General features: G+C 40.9%; 1 protein-coding gene and 3 non-coding genes across 7 annotated transcripts; 3 read left to right on the top strand and 1 right to left on the bottom strand.

The window, feature by feature from the left end:
• Window positions 1-691: 691 nt before the first annotated feature.
• Window positions 692-15773, bottom strand: Sirt4 (sirtuin 4). Of its 4 annotated transcripts, XM_071617107.1 has the most exons (7): window positions 15703-15721; window positions 9789-9861; window positions 9218-9391; window positions 8630-9127; window positions 4974-5268; window positions 4647-4857; window positions 692-1127 (listed from the first exon to the last, which is right to left on the bottom strand). In XM_071617107.1, exons 4-6 carry the CDS (start codon window positions 9124-9126, stop codon window positions 4705-4707), a joined length of 945 nt encoding a protein of 314 aa, XP_071473208.1. In that variant the 5' UTR covers window position 9127; window positions 9218-9391; window positions 9789-9861; window positions 15703-15721; the 3' UTR covers window positions 692-1127; window positions 4647-4704. The 4 variants fall into 4 exon arrangements, with proteins under 4 accessions (XP_071473208.1, XP_071473205.1, XP_071473206.1 ...); XM_071617104.1 differs by lacking the exon at window positions 9789-9861 and having other exon boundaries at window positions 15703-15772; XM_071617105.1 differs by lacking the exon at window positions 9789-9861 and having other exon boundaries at window positions 9218-9320; window positions 15703-15753.
• On the top strand, window positions 3233-3362 carry LOC114081919 (small nucleolar RNA SNORA19). Its single transcript, XR_003580870.1, has one exon. It is a non-coding gene; the product is annotated as a small nucleolar RNA SNORA19 (small nucleolar RNA).
• A 4170-nt stretch (window positions 15774-19943) lies between the features above and the next one.
• Window positions 19944-20084, top strand: LOC114081916 (U4 spliceosomal RNA). The gene has a single exon (XR_003580868.1). It is a non-coding gene; the product is annotated as a U4 spliceosomal RNA (small nuclear RNA).
• A 576-nt stretch (window positions 20085-20660) lies between these two features.
• Window positions 20661-20801, top strand: LOC114081917 (U4 spliceosomal RNA). Its single transcript, XR_004618787.1, has one exon. It is a non-coding gene; the product is annotated as a U4 spliceosomal RNA (small nuclear RNA).
• The last annotated feature ends 2624 nt before the right edge of the window (window positions 20802-23425 follow it).

Raw genomic sequence — 23425 nt, 5'->3', positions numbered from 1 at the left:
AGCACCTCATAAAACTAAATAAAGTATTGTGTTTATCTACAACTAAAAGAAGTATTTTTAAAAATTTAAAAAAGAAGTAATATCTTCCATCCTTAGTACCTTAATAGTGTCTGTTAATAATTGTATGAGATTTGTGGTTGAGAATGGTTTGAGACTCAGAAGACCCAGATTTTAATACGTTAGTTAGTACTGACTTTTAGTAACTAAGGAAATCTGGTTCAAAGCACCTTAGGTTCTGCAAATGAACCAGAATGAGATTTACAATCTTACAAACCCATATGTGCATATGAAAAGAACTCTGTTTTCAAGATCTTGGGCTGTCCCAGTGAACTAAAATTACTTCCTAGGCAGGTGAAGGATGAGCATGTATTGCCCGCCTAAATTTTAGACAAAAGGATATCTGGAATAGGCTGTGATTCTTTCATCTGCCTTACTTTTCAGGGTACACTGATTCTTTTGGCTAATGCAGTAATCAAACAAGACTTCCCGCTTTCCTCAGCAGAAACAAATTAACTTAAGAGCCCACTTGGGAATTAACTGTGTTCTCTAAAAACCAGATTCAAAGCAGGTGTCCCAGTCTGACAGATGACATCAAGTCACAATCCTGGAGAACTGTCATAAAGCCACATTCTTATTTTAGCTGATTAAAATAAATAAATGTACAGCTCACACACCTGGTGTACTATTAAAAATTATTACTTTATTCTTTAATAAAAAGTTCATGCTATTTCTCATTTTATTTAAAAAAGTGTGTGTGTGTGTGTGTGTGTATCAGATGGCTCAGTTAAAAACACAACTATTAGGGATTATAAATTAAGTCATTTCCTTCTACCCTTATGGTAACCCTGATATAATGAGATCCCTGGTTTAGACTACTGTGGCCTACATATTTCCCAGGCTATTTCTTCTGCCATGTGACATTAAAAAGGAAATGAATGCAGTTTTCCCATCAAGAGCAGCTGCTTCTCTAGAAAAGACTTTCTTCAGAGGCAAATCTTATCAGCCTAAAGACTTTAACTTCTTGGCTCTGAAACCTGCCCAGTTCAGAGATTGGCTGGCAGAGAAAAGTTGGTTTTCTGCCCTCTACTTCAATTAGTTGGAGGAAAAGGGGGTGACTCTTGAGGGATCTGAAAAAGAAATAGAACAAGTTAATGCCAAGATAAGCTGGGAATAGGGTGGAGGGAATAATTGTGAACATCAGCCTACCTACATGGCACTATGTACAACTGTTACACTTTTATGTATCAGTTCAAAGAAGTTAAAAAACAAAATAAAGGCATGCTGTCCATCTGCAACTACAAAAAAAAAAGTTAAAAACTGGGGCTGGGGTTGTGGCTCAGTACTAGGGTGTTTGCCTGGCACATCAGAGGCACTGAGTTCAATCCTCAGCACCAAAAAATAAATAAATAAAAATAAAGGTATTGTGTCCATCTACAACTGAAAACATTTTTAAAAGTAACACTTTGCTAAAAGTTAAAAACTGCTTAACTGCTTAAAGTTAAAAACTGGGAGATTGAGGTAGGAAGATTCCAAGTTTGAGGCCAGCCTTAGCAAATTAGCAAGTCCTTAAGCAACAGAGTGAGACCCTGTCTCAAAAAAATAAATAAATAGCTGGGGTTGTGGCTCAGTGGCAGAGCACTTGCCTCGCGCATGTGAGGCACTGGGTTCAATCCTCAGCACCATATAAAAGGTAAATAAATAAAATAAAGATATCGTGTCCATGTATAACTAAGAAAAAATATTAAAAATAAATAAATAGGACTGGGGACGCAGCTCAGTGGTAAAGCACTCCTGGGTAAAATCCTCAGTAAACCCCCCACCAAAAAAATGGGCAAAGGATTTAAATAAATATTTCTCCAAATGAGAAATGTAGGTGACAAGTAAGCACATGAAAAGATGTTCAACATCATTAGCTGAAATTAGGGAAATACAAATAAAAACAAAGAAATACCAATTCACACCCACAAAGATGGCTATACCACAAAATACATAACAATAAGTGTTGACAAGTATGTGGAGAAATTGGAGCCCTTGTGTATTGCTGGCAGGAATGTAAAAAATGGGACAGACATTTTGGGAAATAGCCTTGAAGACCCATCAATTCCATTCCCAGCTATATATAAATGAAAATATAATTCCATAGAAAAACTTGTACCCAAATGTTTACAACAGCATTATTCATAATAGCCAAAAAGTAGACAGCTGTGGGTCTGGCTCAGTGGTGGAGCACTTGCTTGGCACATGTAAACCCTGGATTTGATTCCCAGCACACTCAAAAAAATGTGGAAACAACCAAATGTTCATTAACTGATGAAGTCATTAATTGTGTGTCTATAAAATGAAATATTATTCAACCATAAAAAAGGAATTAAGGGAGGGCTGGGGATGTGGCTCAAGCGGTAGTGGGCTCGCCTGGCATGCGTGCTGCCTGGGTTCGATCCTCAACACCACGTACAAACAAAGATGTTGTGTCCGCCGAAAACTAAAAAAAATAAATAAATATTAAAAAAAAAAAAAAAAGGAATTAAGGGGTTTGAGGATGTAGTTCAGTGGTAGAGCACTTGATTAGTATGTAAGAGGCCCTGGATTCAATCTCCAGCATCCCCCTACCAGAAAGAAAAGAAAAGAAAAAAGAAAGAAAAGAAAAGAAAAAAGAAAGAAAGAAAAGAAAAGTAAAAAAGAAAGAAAGAAACTGAGCATGGTAGTACATTCCTATAATCCCAGCTATTCAGGGAGACTGAGGCAAGAGGACTGTAAATTCAAGGCTACCATGGGCAACTTGGCAAGACCTTGTCTCAAAAATTTAAAAAATAAAATAAAACTGGGGATGTAGCTCAGTGGTACAGCATTTGCCTTGCAAGCACTGAGTTCACAATCCCCAGTACCACAATCAATCAATGGACTATGGGTGTAGCTCAGTGGTAGAACTTAATCCCCAGTACCATGAAAAAAGAAAAAAATGAAGTACTGAAATATACTATAATAGGGATGAATCTTGAATACATTATGTTAAGTGGATAAACCACACAGAAAGCCACACACTACAGGAAATATCCAGAACAGGCAGATACGGAAAGATTAATTGTTCCCAGAGGCTGGGTGGTGGCAGCAGTGATGGGGATGACTGCTAATGGGTTCAAGGTTTTTTTGGGGGGATGATGAAAATGTTCCAGTGTTCTGAAATGAGTAGTAATCAATGGATAACTTTGCAAGTGTACTAAAAACAACTCAGGTTCACATTTCATTGTCTTTTTTTCTTTTATATCAAGAGAAAAGATATTTCTAATGCACTAAATTAACATTTGGAGGTAAACTGGCAGCATGACTAACTTGGCCAAGCTGTCGGTCACCTTCAGACAAGTATCAAGAAACTTTAGGATAAATTTGTATTTCTTTTATGATGTTTTTGTATATTAGTGAATTAAATTTCAGATGTTTTAGTATCTACCTCATAGAAAGTATAATTCTCAATTTAATAAATTTTATGGAAAAATTTTTAAAATATAAAAACTACTCAGTTGTACATTTTAAAAGGTAAACTCTATGATATGTGAGTTATATCTCAATAAAATGGTTATTTTAAAAATGGGATTTGGGGGGCTGGAGTTGTAGCTCGGTGGCAGAGCGCTTGCCTAGCATGTGTGAGACACTGGGTCCGATTCTCAGCACCACGTAAAAAATAAAAATAAATAAATAAGGGTATTGTGTCCATTTACAACAATAACAACAAAAAAATTCTTGAGGGTGAAGATCAGTGACAGAGTGCCTGGTTAACATGTTAGGCCCTGGGTTCAATCCCTAGCACCCAAAAGAAAGCAGGGGGAATCAATGGCACATAACTATTCTAGTGTCTTAAATAGTTTTATAGCTAGAATTTGAAAATCATAGTCTGTCTTAAGAAGCTAGCTTAAGAATGACCATATGGGGCTGGGGATGTGGCTCAAGTGGTAGCGCGCTCGCATGGCATGCGTGCGGCCCGGGTTCGATCCTCAGCACCACATACGAACAAAGATGTTGTGTCCGCCGAAAACTAAAAAATAAATATTAAAAAAAAAAAAGAATGACCATATGGGGGCTGGGGTTGTGACTCAGTGGTAGAGAACTGACCTAGCACACGTGAGGCACTGGGTTCAATCCTTAGCACTACATAAAAATAAAATAAAGATATTGTATCCACCTACAACAAAAAAAAGAAAAAGAAAAAGTTAAAAAAAAATGACCATATGTTGCTAGGCATGGTGGCACATACCTATATAATGGCCCGGGAAGCTGAGGCAGAAGGATTGTGAGTTCAAGATCAGCCTCATCAACTTAGTAAGACCCCAAGCAACTTAGCAAGACCCTATCTCTAAATAAAATATAAAAAAGGGCTGGAGATATGGCTCAGTGCTTAAGTGCCCCAGGGTCCAATGACCATATGTTAAGAAGCCTAGAGGGGCTGGGAATGTGGCTCAAGCAGTAGCGTGCTCGCCTGGCATGCACGCAGCGCTGGGTTCGATCCTCAGCATCACATACAAATAAAGATGTTGTGTCCGCCGAAATCCAAAAAAAAAAATAAATATTTAAAAAAAAAGAAGCCTAGAAATATCTGTATCTTGTGAGCACACCCCAGTACTCTGTCAAATGGGAACTGAGAAGGCACGTACCTTCAGCAGCAGGATCCAAAGGAAAGCCCTGTTTCTGGATCTGGAACGTCAGGCTGAGTCAGTGTGGGTCTATTAAAGGCAGCAACTCTCCACAACGAGAATTCAGCTTCAGACATGCCAGGTTATCTGACCGTGTGGGCCCGATGTTCAGTATGGCGATTGGTAGCTTCTTCTCTCGGGCAGTGAGGATAAACCTGTAACCAGAGTACACCTGCCCAGCAGAAGACACATGTAAGAGCTCTAGATCCAAGAAAAGACAACCGAATACAGGAGCCTCCAGGATGCCCCAGCCCAACAAAGGTCAGTCACCACTCTGACCAGTCATACCTGTAAGGACGATCCCACCACCAACAGGGAGTCGGCTTCTTTCACACGCCTGTGCACAAAATTAACCTTGTCAGGGTTCACTGTGTCCCCGAAGAACACAACATCAGGTTTCAGAAGACCTCCACATCGAACACAGGAGGGGACCTGGAAGCTCTGCACCTGCTCCTCCGAGAGAAAGACGTCCCCGTCGGGCGCCAGGCCCTGGGCCTCGGCGTTCCAAGTGGGATTCAGAAGTTTGATGCGCTCTTGCAGCACCCCCCGGGGAGTCTGCTCACCACAGTTCAAGCAGAGGACCCTGAAACCAAAGATGAGGCCACTGAATGCTCTCTCCTTGGAGGCACAAATCTGCTATAGGTGCTCCCTCCCGAGGCAGTGTCAGTCTCCCCTACTTTCTTTTCCTAACACCCTGATTTTCCCCATCTTAGGCCTCCATTTTCATGATCTCCTGTGGATTTGTGGTCTTTCCTCCTATTTCTACCACTAGTTTTCTAGAGCAAGTAATGTACATCTGTTTCCTTACTATACACCCCCTGCTTAGGCTTCCACTAGCTCGCTTTTATCTTCTAGGGATTGAACCCACGGGTGCTTAACCACTGAACCACATCCCCAGCCCTTTTTATTTTTTATTTAGAGACGGGGTCTCCCTGTTAAGGTCTTGTTCAGTTGCTGAGGCTGGTCTCAAACTTGCGATCCTCCAGCCTCAGCCTCCCAAGCCACTGAGATTACAGGTGTGCAACACCACAACTGGCTCACTTCTATCCTTATAACAGCAAATGCTGTACCTTATGATTCCCTGAGCGCCTGAACAAGTGCTTTTCCCCTTCATTCTGCACTGTGTTCACCTACTTTATTTGTCATTATCACCCTCTTCTCTTTAAGACACTTTTCTTGGCTGGGGGCATAGCTCGGTAGGCAATGTGCTTAGCATGTGCAAGGACCTGGGTTCCATCCTTAATACTGCTAAAAAAAACAAAAACCGACCAAACCTAAAACAGCCCCTTCTGGTTATATTCTCACTTCTCATCACCTGGACATGAACTCTGTGAGAGCAAGCATGTTGTGTCCTTTGGCCACTGCCCTAATGCCCACCTCCTACAATAGTGCCTGCGTCCAATTTAGTGATTGGGAGCTCACTAAATAGCTGTTGAAAGAAACAAAAACGTGCAGTTTTAGCTACTTGGAGGTGAAAACAGGAGGATGGCTTGAGCCCAGGAGTTTGAGGTCAGCCTGGGCAATGAGATCCTGCCTCTAAAAAACATAAAAAGAAAAGAAAGAATGAAAGGGGGTATAGTTGGTTCCACCTCTAGATACGCCTCAGTCCTCCACCCTGTTTTCTATGTTCTCCTTGTTGGCTGGAGCTCTCTCCTATTTCAGTGTCTCTGTATAATGGCTGCCTCCTCTGTGACTCTACTCCTACCTTCTCCAAACCCTAGTTCCATCTCCACATCTCCTTGACTATCCTATTAAGATCAATCCCAGGGCTGGAGTTGTAGCTCAGTGGTAGAGTGCTTGCCTAGCATGTGTGAGGCACTGGATTCGATTCTCAGCACCACATATAAATAAAGGTCCATTGACAACTAAAAAAATATTAAAAAAAAAAAAAAGATCAATCCTAGCAGAGCAAGGTGGTGCATGCCTATAATCCCAGCAGCTAGGGAGGCTGAAGCAGGAGGATCATGAGTTCAAAGTCAGCCTCAGCAAAAGTGAGGCCCTAAGCAACTCAGTGAGACCCTGTCTCTAAATAAAATACAAAATAGGGCTGAGGATGTGGCTCAGTGGCAGAGCACTTGCCTATCACGTGTGAGGAACTGGGTTTGATCCTCAGCACCACATAAAAATAAACAAAAATAAAGGCATGCTGTCCACTTACAACTGCAAAAACAAATTAAAATAAATAAAATACAAAATAGGGCTGGGGGTGTGGCTTAGTGGTTGAGTGCCCCTGAATTCAATCACAGGTATCAAAGGAGAAAAAGAAAAATCTTTGAAGGCTAACCTTAGCAACTTAGTGAGGTCCTAAGCAACTTAGTGAGACCCTGCCTCAAAATAAAAAATAAAAAAGGTATGGGAATGTGGCTCAGTGGTAAAGCACCCCTGGGTTAAATCCCCTGTACCGAAAGAAAAACAAAATTTTTGAATCTGGGGGATGGTTTATGGGTACTTAGTCTCCACTTTTGTGAATTTTGAAATTTTGATCATGAGATAAAGGTTTTTATGTATTCTTAACATGAACATATAGGTATCATTAATTCTCTAATTCCCCCAATAACCCCATAATCTGGGTCCTTCAGGCTGACCTCCCTTAACCCACTCTTTCTAGTCCTGTCTAGCCTTTCTCCAGTGCTATTTTTATCATGTTGTTGCTCTCTTGCTCAGAAACCCTTTATGTCACAACAGACCCAAACTAGGCTGTCTGATTTTCAATTGCAACCAATTTGGGTCTAGCCCCTCTCAAAATCTGATTTCACACTAGTCACCATTCCCAAACCCTCCATAGAGGTCAGGCCTGACTCCCCTGGGCTCTATGAACTCCCTTCATTTAGAAAGCCCTTTTTTCCCAGAATCCTTTGCCTAAGTCCAACTTGAATCAGTCTCAAGCCCCCACTTTACCCATACAAGCTTTCTCAATTATGCCAATCTTCACTACATCTGTTTCTCTGAACGTGCACATCATATATACCAAGGACCACACAATTTAACAAACACATGTTGAGTTGTTTGTTGCTAAACATGCTATTTTTGTGTCTCCCCCACCAAACAGAATTCCTGCATATAAAGTAGACCACCTCTTATTCACACTACCAGGTGGCATGCCAATACGCATAACACAGGCACCCAGGAAATAATTCACGATTGGCAGGCTGATTTTAGTTCTCAGAGGAGGCTCTCAGAGACATAAAGATAAAGAAATAGTCTCCAATTAGCTACAAGTCATTGCCAAGGCTGTCGGTACAATCCCCTGCCCGTGTATTCATTCCACCTATAATTATTTAGAGTTCTGACTGTAGTCAGAACTATCCTGTGTTCTGTGTGTCTATGTGCTGGAGACCCAGCAGTTTGTAGCATAAACTTTTGGTTCTGCTCATGTACATCCCAGAACACCCTGGAAGCCACAGGGACACAATATTCTTATAAGCAGCTTCCTGTGTCTCTTTTGCATAGAATGTTCCATGACCATGGTAGCCTTCTTGAGAGAAGCAGAGTAAAGCGGTAGGGAAATAATTCCCCAAGAGCAACTGTGGACCAGGGAGGCATGAGAAATGGTGGATAAACACCCCAGCTTCCTTCACTTTCAAAGAGATAATTCTGAAGCATGTTCTAGACACAGAGTCCTGGCAGGACTGAGCTTATCTGTTCAAAGTAGTAACCCATACGTATTTCCCCCACTAGTGCTGGGGAATCAAACCCTGAGCCTCGTGATGCTGGGCAAGTGCTCTAGCACTGGGCTACATCCCCAGCCCTGAACACACCCTTCCTTGTCCCCACTTTTTTGTGTCCCTATTCCCCGAATGAGTTTACCAGGATCAACTCTAAACTAAACAATTTGCTTCCAAATCTTTTTCTCAGGATCTAATACAACCTTAACTAAGATAACAAAGGTTCTGGCTCTCACAGAACACACATTGCCACGTTCAAACTAGGCTTCCTGCACCTACCTGTGCATGCATCCATGGAGCTCTGTCAGGCGCTGACTCCCGGCCTTGGTGTGCAAAGCATCCACATTTTGTGTCACTAGCCAATGCAGTTTTCCGAGTTTCTCCCAGTTGCTCAGAGCCCAGTGTGCAGGGTTCGGCTGGTGGGATGAGAACTGAGGCCAGCCCACAAAGTTTCTTGCCCAGTACTGCTGGCGGATTGGAGCACTCCGTACAAAATCTCCATGCTGGATGGGCCTCTGGTCAGTGCGGGCATAAAGTCCCACCTTTTCTGACCTGTAGTCTGGGATCCCTGACTCAGTTGAGATCCCTGCCCCCGTCATCACGAGGAGTTTCTTGGAAAGAGTGATGAAGCGCTGTAATTCTTTGACCTTCTCAGGGTCCAAAGGAGGACTTGATGGCACAAAGAACTCAACAGATCTGCATGAGCTCTGCCGCCTGAGGTTTCTGATCCAACTGCCTTTTGTTGACTTGAACGTCAACCCACTGCTCATCCTCATTCTAGAGAAAAAGAAACCTCATGTGAGAAGATGAGTTTTGCAAACAAAGGTAACCACTAACGGATGAAAGAAAAAACAAGATGTGATCTACCTGTTCAGTGGAGTGTCATTCTGCAGTAAAAAATGAATGAAGCTAGAATCCAGCTACTGAAGAGGCTGAGGCAGGAGAATCACAAATTCAAGGGAAACTTATCCTGTTTCAACATAAAAAATAGGACTGGGAATGTAGCTCAGTGATATAGCACCCAGGACTCAATCTCCATCACTAGGGAAAAAAAAAAAAGTTCTCATACATACTATCACATGGATGGACATTGAAAACATTAGGCTAAGTGTAAGAAGTCAGCTACAAAAAGACCAATATTATATGATTCTACTTATATGAAATGTCCAGAATAGGCAGAGCTATAGACATAGAAAGTAAGATTTATAGTTAGCAGTGGCAGGAGAAAGGGAGAATGTTAAAGCACGTGCAAAAAATTCATCATTCATTTTTTTTTTCTGGTACTAGGGATTGAACCCCAAAGCATTTTACCACTGAGCTACATTCCCAGCACTTATTTTTTATTGTTATTTTTTTTACTTTGAGACAAGGTCTCGCTAAGTTGTTGGAGTGCCTCACTAAGTTGCTGAGGCTGGCCTCAAACTTGTGATTCTCCTACCTCAGCCTCCTGAGTCACTGGAATAACAGTTGGTGCGTGACACCACACCCAGCTAATTCATTCATTTTCATAGCTGAAAAATAAGAGGTAAAAAATAGACATTGAGCATCAAAAGCTGCTAAGATTTCAAAAAGATGGGCTGGGGGTGTAGCTCAGTGGTAGAGCATTTGCCTAACATGTTTAATATTTAATTAAATAGGTTTAATCCTCAGCACTGCAAAATAATTAATTAATTTTTTTTAATTACAGAGAAACATTGAGAACTATGAGACTTTTGATGGAAGACTGCCTAAGATGTGGTCTTGGCAAAAAAAAAAAAAATCAAACTTGATTCTGATCAAATCTCTAATTAATAATTTATAGAAAATACAGAGAATAGAACATTGTGTAAAATGATAGCATTTGTCACCTGGCAAAGTCCAGGCCATTGGAAACTGAAACTCTACAGGACAAACAAAATCAGATTCTTACACAAATAAATTACATAAGATAGATGTGAAGAAGAATTAAGGGGCTGGGGCTGTAGCTCAGTGGTAGAGAGCCAGCCTCACATGTGTGAGGCACTGGGTTCGATCCTCGGCAACCACATAAAAATAAATAAATAAAGATTTAAAAAAAAAAAAAAAAAGAAGAAGAAGAATTAAAAGAGATTTAAAAACACACCAACAATTTACTATATAGAACTTATCTGGATGCTGATTCAAACCAACTTTAAAAATATAACACGGGGGGCTGGAGATGTGGCTCAAGTGGTAGCGTGCTTGCCTGGCATGCGTGTGGCCCGGGTTCGATCCTCAGCACCATATACAAACAAAGATGTTGTGTACACCGAGAACTAAAAAATAAATATTAAAAATTCTCTCTCTCTCTCTCTCTCTTTAAAAAAAAAAAAAAAAAAAAAAAAAAATATATATATATATATATATATATATATATATATATATATATATATATATATAACATGGGCTGGGGATGTGGCTCAAGTGGTAGCGCGCTCGCCTGGCATGCGTGCGGCCCGGGTTCGATCCTCAGCACCACATACAAACAAAGATGTTGTGTCCGCCGAAAACTAAAAAAAATAAATATTAAAAAATTCTAAAAAAAAAAATCAAAAATAAATAAATATATAAAATATAACATTCTGGGCTGGGGTTGTGGTTCAGTGGTAGAGTGCTTGCCTAGCATGAGGCCCTGGGTTCGATTCTCAGCACCACATATAAATAAATAAAATAAAGGTTCATTGACAACTAAAAAAAAATTTAAAAAATATATGACATTCTAAGCAAGTGTGGTAATGCACACCTATAATTCTTGCAGCTTGGGAGGCTGGAGAAGAGAATGGCAGGTTTGAAGCCAGCCTCGGCAACTCTGTGAGGCTATAAGCAACCTAGTGAGACTCTGTCTCAAAAGGAAAAATAAAAAGGGTTAGGGATATGGCTCAATGGTTAAGCACCATTGGATTTATCCCTCGTACCAAAAAAAAAAAAAAGACATTCTATGACATTTTTTCAATATGACAATTGAAAAACTGAACATCAACAGGATATTGAGTCAGGCGCAATGGCACACAACTTTAATCCCAGTGATTCAGGAGGTTGAGGCAGGAAGATTTCGAGTTCAAAACCAGCCTCAGCAAAATCAAGGTGCTAAGCAACTCAGTGAGACCCTGTCTCTAAATAATATACAAAATAGGGCTGGGGATGTGGCTCAGTGCCCCTGAGTTCAATCCCTGGTACCAAAACAAAACAAACAGGATATTCATGATAGTAAGAAATTATTATTTGTTTTTTTGGATGTGGAGCTTAAACCCAGGCTCTTGTGCATGCTAAACATTCACTCTACCACTGAGTAACAGCCCCATCAAGTTAATTTTTTAATGCATATGACAGACGGTATTTGTGATTCTTTAAAAGTGTGTGTGTGTGTGTGTGTGTGTATATATATATATATATATATTTTTTTTTTTTTTTTTTTTTTTTTAAAGAGATGGGGTCTTGCTACATTGCCCAGGCTGGCCTCAAACTCCTCAAGCGATCCTTTGGCCTCATTCTCCCAAGTACCTGGGATTACAGGTACACACCACCATATCTGGCTTAAAAAGTTCTCACTCATATAGTTTTATTTTAAAATTTTGGATGAAATGATGTATCTGAAAGAATTTGTTTAAAAATAATAAGGAGAAGGATTAAGAGGATAGGAGTATATAAATGAAACAATTAGCCAAAAATCTCTTTCTTTTGTGCTGTGGATTGGACACAGGGCTTCCTACACACTAAGCATGCTCTCTGCCACTGAGCTCTACCACCTAACTACACCGTCAGCCCAAGAACTGCTAATGGTTGAAATTCAATGATGGCCCACTTGAATCAGAGTGTGAAATATGATATATCAAGAAACATGTAATGTTTTAAACAACCAACAATAAAAAATTAAAAAAAAAAAAAAGAAATTCAATGATGGCTAATTCTTTAGAGGAATGTGTGGATTGAAGATACCCGATGTAGCCAGGACAACAGGAGTACAAAGGTGCCAAAAGCCATGAGATGAAGGCTATATCCTTAAATCCTGTGAATTTTAACAGCTTAGAATGGAAGTGTGAAGAGAAGCTAAAACATGGAAAGTTTTCTTGTAAAGGTAGACAAAAATCCCAATATCTGAACCATTTCAGCAATTATATAGTATTTGGAGAAAAATATATTTCAAATTAAATGTGCAAAGTGAATTAGGCCAAACAATTTAGTAATCCAGTGTCCTCATGTTGCCCTAGATCTAGCCAAAACTGAACCCAAGGGTTCATGATTATCAATAGAACAGAGATAAATAAGGGCTAAGTCCTGAAAAAACAAACAACCAAACCAAAAACAGACAAAACCAAACTATAGGCTGGAGATAACTGAGGCAAAGAAGAAAAAATATGTACCCAAATTAGAGAGAACCAGGGTCTCTGTCAAGAACCCACAAATAAGCAGGGGTGAACTTATTGGTAGAACCCTTGCCTAACATGGTTGCAGCCCTGGGTTCCATTCCCAGCACTGAAAAATTAATAATAACAATAATAAATAATAATAATAATCCATGGATAGCCAATGCAGTGGTGTGTTTGTAATCTCAGAATTTGGGAGGCTGAAACAAAAAGAATCACAAGTTTGAGGCCACTCTGGACAATTTAGCACCCTGGCTCAAAATAAAATTTGTAAACAGGGCTGGGGATGACAGGCACAGTGGCGCATGCCTGTAATCCCAGCAACTCAGAGCAGAAGGATTGCAAGTTAAAAGCCAGCCTAGACACTTTAGTTAGTTAGACCCTGTTTCAAAATAAAAAATGGTTGGGTCAGAGGTCAGTGATAAGAGCACTCCTGGGTTCAATCATCAGTACCGGAGTTAGGAGGGTGGCTGAGGGGAGGGAATGGGGCTGGGGATGTAGCTCAGGGGTATGGCATTTGCATAAAATGCTTAAGGCCTAGGTCCAATACCCAGTATGTCACACAAAAAAGATAAACCCACAAATAAAGACAAGATTGGCTGGTATCTTTATTTTCCCCCAAAATGTCCACCCTAAATTATATTCAGTAGCAGATTACTGATGAAATTCTAACTCAGGGCCTTACACGTACTAGGTAAGTGCATCCCCAGCTCCTACTGATGAGATATCAAGCCCTTTGGGGAAGCTGCCAACCCAAAGTATCTACTAATCAGCTAATCTGCACATTGAAGTATTATGCAGAGGTTAATGAGAGCCAATGAGAGCTTGATATTGAGAAAGAGCTAAGGAGTAAGAATTTATCAGAAATGCATACAATACTGTTTTATGGAAAATAAGGATGTTTAAGTATTAGAAAAATGTGCTTGAAAGAAGCATAGGTTTTTCTGTAACCTAAGAAAGACATCTATTCAGACCTTACTTATCCATGCTTACCAACTCATAATCAATCAACTCATAATGAATCAATGACTTCAATGGACTCAGAATGAATCAATGTATCTGACATGACAGAAAAGATACAGCCTCTTCCCCCCTCCCCTTCTCCCATCCTACAGTGGTTTTGTTTTTCTTCTTTTGGTGCTGAAGATTGAACCCAGGGTCTCAATTGCACTAGACCACTTAGCTACCCGCCAGACCCCGTATTACAAAGTGTGGGGTTTTTTGTTTGTTTGTTTGTTTTTGGTACCAGGGATTTAACCCAGGGGCATTACCACAGAGCCATGTCCCCAGCCCTTTTTATTTTTTGAGACAGGGTCTCACTCAGTTGCTGAGGCTGGCCTTGAGCTTCGATCCTCTGCCTTAGCCTCCCAAATTGCTGATTACAGGTGTGTGTCACTGCGCCTGATAATGTGTTTTCTTTTAAATCAAAATCAATATCCTGTAAAATTGGGAAGGGTGTGAGCTAGTTAACAATCTGATAACTCAGGGATGCGTTGAACATTAGGGCTCCAGGTTTACAGAGAAACACTGGCCTTTGCCAGAGAAATGCAGATAAACTGGCTTCCACACCCAAGAAGGAAAAGAAAAATCCTATTATGGCCAATTTCAGGCTACAAGTGATTTAACAACTGGTTAGTAAATTCCCAAATATTTAACAACTGGCCCTCAGCAGCATAAACTGATTCCAGAACCCGTCCTGGGTCCTTTGAATCCAATCTGAAGTAAGCCCACCTTCTTTATTATCTTTTTAATAATTTTTTTGTCAAGAATCTTTCATCCCTCCCACAAAATAAAGTCTTATCTAAGCATAAGATTATTACATAAGAGCTTTTTTTTTTTTTTTTTTTTGCAGTACTGGGGATCAAACCTAACATGCTAGGTGAGCATACTACCAGGGAAATAAGATTTGGCTAGGCTGGGGCTGGGGCTGCCCTCACTGATGGGTTTAATCCCCAGTGCCACAGTAAATAAATAAATAAAGGGTGGGGGAAAACTGGTAAAGCAGGATTCTAACATAACATAAGGTCTATTCTGTAACAGAAAAAAATGGCTGGTCAGAAATGAATGCTTATATGTTCCAAAAGGCTAATGAATTACCCCAATATTCTTTTTCTTGGGGGGAGTGATGTTTGGGATTGAATCTAGGGCCCTGTACATGCAAGTGGTTTACACTGAGATATGTCTCCAGCCACCTAACCCCAATATATTATTTAAATCTCAGTAGCGTACTATTATTCCACCTATGACTACATTTAAAGATGTCGCTATAGAAGAGTTAAATTTATATTTCTGGTCAATATTATCCCTTGGGGGATTACGTGTTCCAGAAACCTACTTCCTGTTTTATAAATCAGAATCATCTCATTTCTCCCTAAGCCAAGAGGAGCACGTTTGAATTGTAGTACGTCAGGGTTTTAAAAATTTATTTATTTTCATTTTTTCCGGCACTGGGGGAAATGAACCCAGAGCCTCTCTTGCATGCTAGAAGCAAGCACTCCTCCACCTCTAAGTTGCACCTCCCCAACCCAAACTGTCAGGTTTTGATAAAATTTATTGCTCAGACCTTTCAGGCTTTTGATTTTATTCATGTAATTAATCCCACACCCCTTTCATTTCTTCGTTTCCCCCATATTTCTTGTTACCTCTCCATTATAAATTCTGCTGCTGGGACATAGAAAAAAAGAAGAAGAAAAAGACCAGACCCCTGCATGTTAGCTACAACTTCTCTAGTGACACGCATCCCATATGCAATCACTATTTTAGGCCTGGCTTTCCAGACCTGAGTTCACGACCCCGCTTTCTCCGGGACATCCCACCTCAACGCGCGAACTGAACAAGGACACAGCTCTTCCCTGAGACCTAAGGGCCAGAGACACGCCGCTCGAAAACACGTCCCACGGGAAAAGAGGCTCTCTTCCAGACCCCACCAGGGGCAAAGAGGAAGAAATGCACAACTTCGAGAAACCTGGAGCCCGCTCAAAACACACTTACTTTCGCCGCTTAGGAGACACCTCACCCCTGACAAGGGGGCTGTTCGGCTACCGGTGCATCTTGGGAATTGTAGTTCGTGAAAGAAACTGATGCAAGGAAAACTACAAGTCCCACAATCCCGCGGGACCCATTATCGTCCGCGAGCGCCCCCTGTCCATCTCTCCTGGTCAGATGTTTGGAATCTTGGTGTGGGCGCTCAGCTGGGCCTTGTCTTTCAGAAGGAAGTAGTTAGAGCTTAGGTACCCAGGTATTGGGTGCAAAACAGCCTGTCCAAACAGCGATAAGTTAGGAATTCATCCTTTTTTAACAGATGGTTTTAGAAACGGGTCTACACTTGACCCATCTTTGTCTTCAGTGTTCATGTTCATGTTGCATTCAAAAAAATGGAATCGAGTTTGCTGCTATGGGTAAAACACTTTGTAGTGAGTTATGACAAAATAAGATTCACACAAGTTAATATGATTAAAATCACCTATATACGTGGACTCATTTGACGTCTCCAATATTATTTCTATGTTTTAATTAAATTAATCCCACAATGCCTGTGTCTCCACCTCAGAGATTCTAATTTAATTGATCTGAACAGATGCCTGGGTATTAAGTCTGTTTACATGTGGCCAGTGAGAACTGCTACACCTAAAGTAGGACATCAACTAAAATATATATTTAGAACACAATCTAGCAGAGTCTAAGAAAGCTCATCTAAGAAAGCTCTTACCCTGCTTCAAGAAGAACTGAAGGGGTGGGGTGTAGCTCAGTGGTAGAGTACTTTCTTAGCACGTGTGAGGCATCAGGTTCGATCCTCAGCACTACATAAAATAAATAAATAAGGAGCTGGAGTGTGTGAGGCCCTGGGTTCTATCCTCAGCCCCGCATATAAATAAATAAAGGATCCATTGACTGTATATATAATAAAATAAAAGCTGAAGCCAAGAGGAACAATAAGGAAGCTGGAGGCAGAGTGTTTCCTGATCCTCTCATCTTATGTATGGAGATAAATATTGGCAAACTGACTTCATTAAGTAACCTGGGGGGCTGGGGACATAGCTCAGTTAGTAGAGTGCTTGCCTCACATGCACAAGGACCTGGGTTCAATCCCCAGCACCAAAAAAAAAGTAACCTGGGAGTAGTATCTGCAGTTACAACTTGGATAGATCATTATCTATAGAATCTTCTAAGCAGAAAGAATCAGTCCCCTGACAGCCCTATGTGCCTTAGTTAACCTAATTACATTGGCTGAGAGAACCAAAATATAAGTTAAAAAATTGCAGGGCTGGGGGTGTAGCTCAGTGGTAGAGCATGTTCTTAGCATAAGGCAGGTCCTGGGTTTGATCTCCTGCATGCAAGGGTATTTTATAAAAACCCATGACAGGGTTAAAATAGTGACACTCTCTTTCCCTTTGTTTTATTTATCGATTGATTGTAGTAGGAATTGAATCCAGAGGTGTTCTAACAGTGACTTAAATCCCCAGGCCTATTTTAAAAAAAAATTTTTTAGTTGTTGATGAACCTTTATTTTATTTTTTTATTTATTAAGATGCAGTGCTGAGAACCAAACGCAGTGTCTCATACATGCTAAGCAAGTGCTGTATCACTGAACTACAACCCCAGCCCATTCCCAGCCTTTTTATTTTTTATTTTGAGACAGAGTCTTGCTGAATTGCCAGACTGGCTTAGAATTTGTAATCCTCCTGCCTCAGCCTCCCAACTCACTAGGATTATAGGCATGGGCCACTGTGCCTAGCTCTCCCTTGATTTTTTTTTTTTAAACTGTATTGGGGATTGAACCCCAGGGCCTCAACACATGATATTAGGCTTTACCACTGAGCTACATCCCCAGCCCTTTTTAAAAATTTTTATTTTGAGGAAAAGTCTTGCTAAATGGCCTCAAACTTGCAATCTTCGTGCCTTAGCCTCCTTAGCTGAGATTATAGGTGCGCCCCACTAGACCTGACTTGAACTTTTAGTGTTTGAAATTTTTTTACAGCCGGGCATGGTGGCACACACTTATAGTTCCAGCAACTGGGGAGGCTGAGACAGGAGGATCACAAGTTTGAAACCAGTCTCAGCAACTTAGTGAGGCCCAAAACAACTTATTGTCTCAAAATAAATAGATAGATAGATAGATAGAGCTGGAGATGTAGCTTATTGGTAAACACCCTTGGGTTCAATATCCAGTACCTGGCTGAGCACAATAACCCACGCCTGTAACTCCAGCAGATTGGGGGGCTGAGAAAGTTCAAAGCCAGCCTCAGCAATTTAGCAAGGACCTAAGCAACTCAGTAAGACCCTGTCTCTAAATAAAATATTTAAAAAGGATTGGAGATATAGCTCAGTGGTTAAGTTCCTTCTGGGGTTCAATCCAGGTAATCATCATCATCATCATCATCATCATCATCATCATCCAGTACCAAACAAAATAAAACACTGGAGAAATGTCAGTGTTTCAGAGACCATTGTTCAAATTTTAATGAATAGCAAAAGTCAAAATGAAAGTATTTTGGAGAATATAGTTTGGAGAGGAAACAGATTTAGACTTAGGCTTTAAATAGCTTTCTACCTGCTAAAGAAAAACAGGCAGTGAGGGTGAAACATACTTCAAATTCATACACAGTGGCATTTCTGTGGAAATACAGCCTTTCAGCCTTTCTCCTCTGAAATAAAGTGTTTGCAGAAGGCCTGGGGATGTAGCTCACTGATAGAGCACTCGCCTGCATGCATAAGTCCCCAATTTTGATCCCCAGCAATGCAAGGAAAAAAAAAAAAAAGTTCATAGAAAGCTCTTTTGAATTAAGCATAGAAATACCATATGATCCAGCAAATTCTACTCTTAGGTACATACCCCAAAGAATTTAAAACATAAATTCAAACTGATACTTGTACACAAATAGCAACATTATTCACAATAGCCCCAAAGTGGAAATAACCAAGCACTCATTGAAGAATGAATGGATTAGGACTGGGGATGTGGCTCAAGTGGTAGCCCCCTCGCCTGGCGTGTGTGCGGCCCGGGTTTGATCCTCAGCACCACATACAAACAAAGATGTTGTGTCTGCCAAAATAAATAAATAAGTATTAAAATTCTCTCTCTCTTAAAAAAAAAAAAAAGAATGAATGGATTAAAAAAATCCATCCAATGGAATATTGTTCAAATTTTAAAAGGAATTAAATTCTGATACATAGTACACATGGATGAAATCACAAAAAATTTATACTAAGTGAAATAAACCTGACCCAAAAGGACAAATATGTATGATTTCATACAATACTTTCATGTAAGGGACTTAGAGTGGTCAAATTCATAGAGACAGTTGGCCTCTGGTGACATACACATGTAATCCCAGGAGGCTGAGGCGGGAGGATGGCAAGTTCAAGGCCAGTCCGGGGAATTTACAGAGACCCTGTTCCCTCCCTCCCCGCCATCCACCAAAAAATAATTCCTACTAAAAGAAGTGGGATAGCCTTTGCCAGGGGTGAGGGAAGAGGGGAATAAGGAGTTAAGAATTTAATGGGGACAGAGTTTTAGTTTAGAAAGATAAAAAGGTTCTAGAGATAATGGTGATTATGATCGTGCAATGTATTCAATTCCATTGAATTTACACTTAAATTTGGTTAAGATGGTAAATGTTATATGTACTTTACGTAAATTTTATTTATTTATGTATTCTGGTACTGGGGATTAAACCCAGGCATGCTCTACCACTGAGCTACACCTTCAACCCCGTTTGTTTTTGATTTTGAAACAGGGTCTTTTTAAATTACCCAGGCTGGCCTCAAATTTATGATCCTCTTGCAATCCTTATAGCAATTGGTATTTTTGGCTTCAACTAGTAAAGAACAGCGATCTGAGATTACAGGAATGCACCATTTCACTAATTTTCCTGCATATAACACAATAAAAAAAAAAAAAAAACCTCTTGGAGAAGGGAGTTACACTGTGAAACTGAGCCAAAAATACACGGACTCTGAAGGTTTCCCTCAATTTCCCTTTGCAGTCTCTGAAATAAGTCTATTAGCATCTTACCTCCCATAGTGCTTTGCTACAATCTGTTCCAAAACCTCGTTAAATTCAATCACAACTGAAATCCCTATGTACTTTCGAGAGCTCATCATACGATTATGCTTGATTGGATAATTTTCAATCAAACAATAAGTTAAAGTTTTTCCAGTAGTCTCAAACTCGCCTTTGTGTAATAGGAATCTCACTTATTGGGGACGAAGGCCGGTGGGCGTAGCTCTTCAGCTTTGCGCAGTGGCAGTATCGTAGCCAATGAGGTTTATCCGAGGCGCGATTATTGCTAATTGAAAACTTTTCCCAATACCCCGCCGTGACGACTTGCAATATAGTCGGCATTGGCAATTTTTGACAGTCTCTACGGAGACTGAATATTACTGGTACAAATGTAAGAATCGGTTTTCTGGATTAGTTGAAGACAAAAAGTACTAATTGCCATCGTAGGGTTTCTTCAAGCTTTTGTAGATTTCCAAGTTCAACTTTTACTTGAGAACGTCAGGTACTTTTATGCTACGCTGTTTTGTTCGAAAGTCTTTTTTTTTTAATTACGTTTTTTTCAAATACTTGCTCTCTCAAAACACAACTCCCGTGCGCTTATTCCTGCACTCGCCCATTCAGCCAGTTGTGCTTTCAGGTTCTACCCTTACCGCTCTTTCTCGCTCTCCGGCTGGTGTTGTGAAAGTCTCTACCCAGTCGTTTCTATGACGTCACGTTTATTTGCATAAAAGTCCCCAGCATCCCCAGCGGCTTCTCTATTACTACAATATGAACGAATATTGGACACGAGTAATCTAATGACAAGAAATTTCCCACGAGAACGGTGCTTGAATGTAACTGATCGTGTAGAAACACATTATATCCACACGTGTGCTGGCCTTTGTTCACCCTCACTGTAAAGGTAGTTATCATCCATGGGAGAGCAAAAGGGGAGGCCATGTCCGCCAGCTTTGCGCAGTGGCAGTATCGTAGCCAATGAGGTTTATCCGAGGCGCGATTATTGCTAATTGAAAACTTTTCCCAATACCCCGCCATGACGACTTGAAATATAGTCGGCATTGGCAATTTTTGACAGTCTCTACGGAGACTGAATATTGTGTGTTTAAAAGTAAGTTTTTACATCGTGCCTGTACTACTTACTCCTTAGCCAGTTAAGTGTTGTTCTTTTTTTTCTATTTCTAGTCCTGTTTTTATTTTCACGACTGTGTTTTCACCTGGTGTTATATCAGTATGTCTTTGCACCAAGGTTTTCAGGAGTCTGATCCTCACATTTCCGGTCTAGCTTGACCTGCTTCGACTACTATTGCTCCTTTGGCACTTGGCGCAAAGGAGGTGGGTGTGAACTGACTGCATCCACAGTTCAAAAGGCACTGGGAAAGACAGCCCTATTATTGGACTTGGTCCCTGTTTCAAGAAGTTTACAGTCTGTAGATAAACCTAAACAAGTCAACAAATAAGCTGTGCGGTGGCTCATGCCTGTAATCCCAGTGGCTCTGGAGGCTGAGACAGGAAGATCGCCAGTTCAAAGCCAACCTCAGCAATAGAGAGGCACTAAGCAACTCAGTGAGGCCCTGTCTCTAAATAAAGTTCAAAATAGGGCTGGGGATGTGGCTCAGTGGTCTAGTGCCCCTGAGTTCAATCCCCGGCAAAGCCCCCCTCCCCCCGCTGTCCCTGAAAAAATATTTCAGTGATAAATGGGGGGGCGGGGATATGATTGATGGAGACCAACCAAGTTCCAAGTTTCACCTAGTATTGGGAATTGAGCACTTACTGCGTGCCTGACTCAGTGCAGAGTGTTTAATTTGCTTTACTTCATTTAATTCTCACAGAAACCATTCCTTCCTGTACCCCAAACAACTTTATTGAGCCAGGTATGGTGGCTCACGCCTGTAATCCCAGAGATGTGAAAGACCGAGGCAGGAGAATCGCCAAGTTCTGGGCCAGCCTCAGAAATTTAGGGAGACCTGGTCTCAAAATAGAGCTGCCTGGTGTGGTGGCGCTTGCTTGTAATCCCAGTGACTCAGGAGCTGAAGCAGGAGGATCGCAAACTCAGTTAATCTCAGCAGTTTAACAAGGTCCTAAACAATTTAGCCAGATCCTGTGTCAAAATAATAAAATAAAAAGGGGTGGGGATGTGGCTCAGTGGTAAACCGCCCCTGGGTTCAATCCCCAGTACCTCCTCTCCAAAGAAATCCCACAACTTTATTGAGGTATAATTGACATACAATAATCTGCACATGTTTAAAACATGCAATTTGATAAATACATTACTCCAATCCAGATAGTGAAATCCATGACTACCGAGTCTCTTGGTGTTCCTTTTTTTTGGGGGGGTGGAGTACAGGGATTGGACTCAGGGGCATTGGACCACTAAGCCACATCCCTGGCCCTATTTTGTATTTTATTTAGAGCCAGAGTCTTACTGGGTTGCCTGGTGCCTCGCTTTTGCTGAGGCTGGCTTTGAACTCTGAATCCTCCTGCCTCAGCCTCCCGAGCTGCTGGGGGTACAGGCATGTGTCATGGTGCTGGGCTTTTGCTGTTCCTTTGTGATCCCTTCCTCCCGTGTGTCTCCACTCCCCTTTCTCTTCCCAGTCCTTCAATCTCTCCTCATTCTCTCCAGTCCCAAGCAATCATTGTTCCTCTTTCTGTCATTGTAGATCAGTTTGCATTTTCTAGTTTTATATAAATGGAATCATCCCGAATGTGATTTTTTTTTTTTTTCCTGGTACTGGTAATTGAACCCAGAAGGATTTTACCACTTAGCTACATCCTCAGTCCTTTATATTTTTTACTTGTGAGACAGAGTCTCACTAAATTGCCAAGGCTGCCTCAAATTTAAAATCCTCTTATCTCAGCCTCCCAAGTACCTGAGATTACAGGTGTGCGCCACCACACCCAGCTGTATGTGACTTTTTTTTTTTTTTAGTACCAGAGATTGATTGAACCCAGGGATAGTTAACCACTGAACCACATCACCAGCCCTTTTTATGTTTTATTTTGAGATAGAGTCTTGGTAAATCCCTTAGGGCCCCTCTAAATTGCTGAGGCTGGCCTTGAATTTGGGATCCTCATGCCTCAGCCTCTTGAGTCACTAGGATTACAGACATGTGCCACCACTCCTGGCTGAATATAATTTTTTTTTTTTTGGTAGCGGGAATTGACCTCAGGGGCACTCGACCACTGAGTCACATCCCCAGCCCTATTTTGTGTTTTATTTAGAGACAGGTCTCACTGAGTTGCTTGGCGCCTTGCTGTCGCTGAGGCTGGCTTTGAACTCGCGATCCCCCTGTTGCAGCCTCCCAAGCCGCTGGGATTACAGGCATGCTTCTATGTAACTTTTTAAGGTTGATATTTGTCACTAAGTATGATATCCTTGAGGTCCATTTAGGTTAAATGTATTAATGATTCTTTCTTTTTTATTTCTTGCTGAGTGTCCAATTGTATGGAAGTACCAAAGTTTGTTCAACTAACTATTCGCCCATTGAAGATCATTTGGGTTGTTAGCAGTATTTTGCCATTATGAGTAAACCTAATAATATTCCTGTACAAGTTTTTATGTGAGCCTATTTTTGTTTGGTTTGGTTTTTTGAAACAGGGTCTTGCTATGTTGCCCAGACTGGTCTTGAATTTTGTGGGCTTAAGTGATAATCCTGCCTCAGCCTGCCAAGTAGCTGGGACAACAGGCATATACCAGTATATCTGGCCTAATTT

This window comes from Marmota flaviventris, chromosome 1 (genome assembly GCF_047511675.1).
Source record: "Marmota flaviventris isolate mMarFla1 chromosome 1, mMarFla1.hap1, whole genome shotgun sequence".
NCBI lineage: Eukaryota > Metazoa > Chordata > Mammalia > Rodentia > Sciuridae > Marmota > Marmota flaviventris.
This window is presented reverse-complemented; position numbering and strand designations above follow the sequence as displayed.

Excerpts from the sequence above, each read along its gene's own strand:
- Sirt4 (XM_027923306.2), bottom strand. The coding sequence starts at position 9,126 with ATGAGGATGAGCAGTGGGTTGACGTTCAAGTCAACAAAAGGCAGTTGG. Across the intron at positions 5,269-8,629 it reads CTCCATGGATGCATGCACAG|GGTCCTCTGCTTGAACTGTG; the intron begins GTAGGTGCAGGA and ends CTTTGGTTTCAG. Across the intron at positions 4,858-4,973 it reads TGGTGGGATCGTCCTTACAG|GTGTACTCTGGTTACAGGTT; the intron begins GTATGACTGGTC and ends TCTGCTGGGCAG.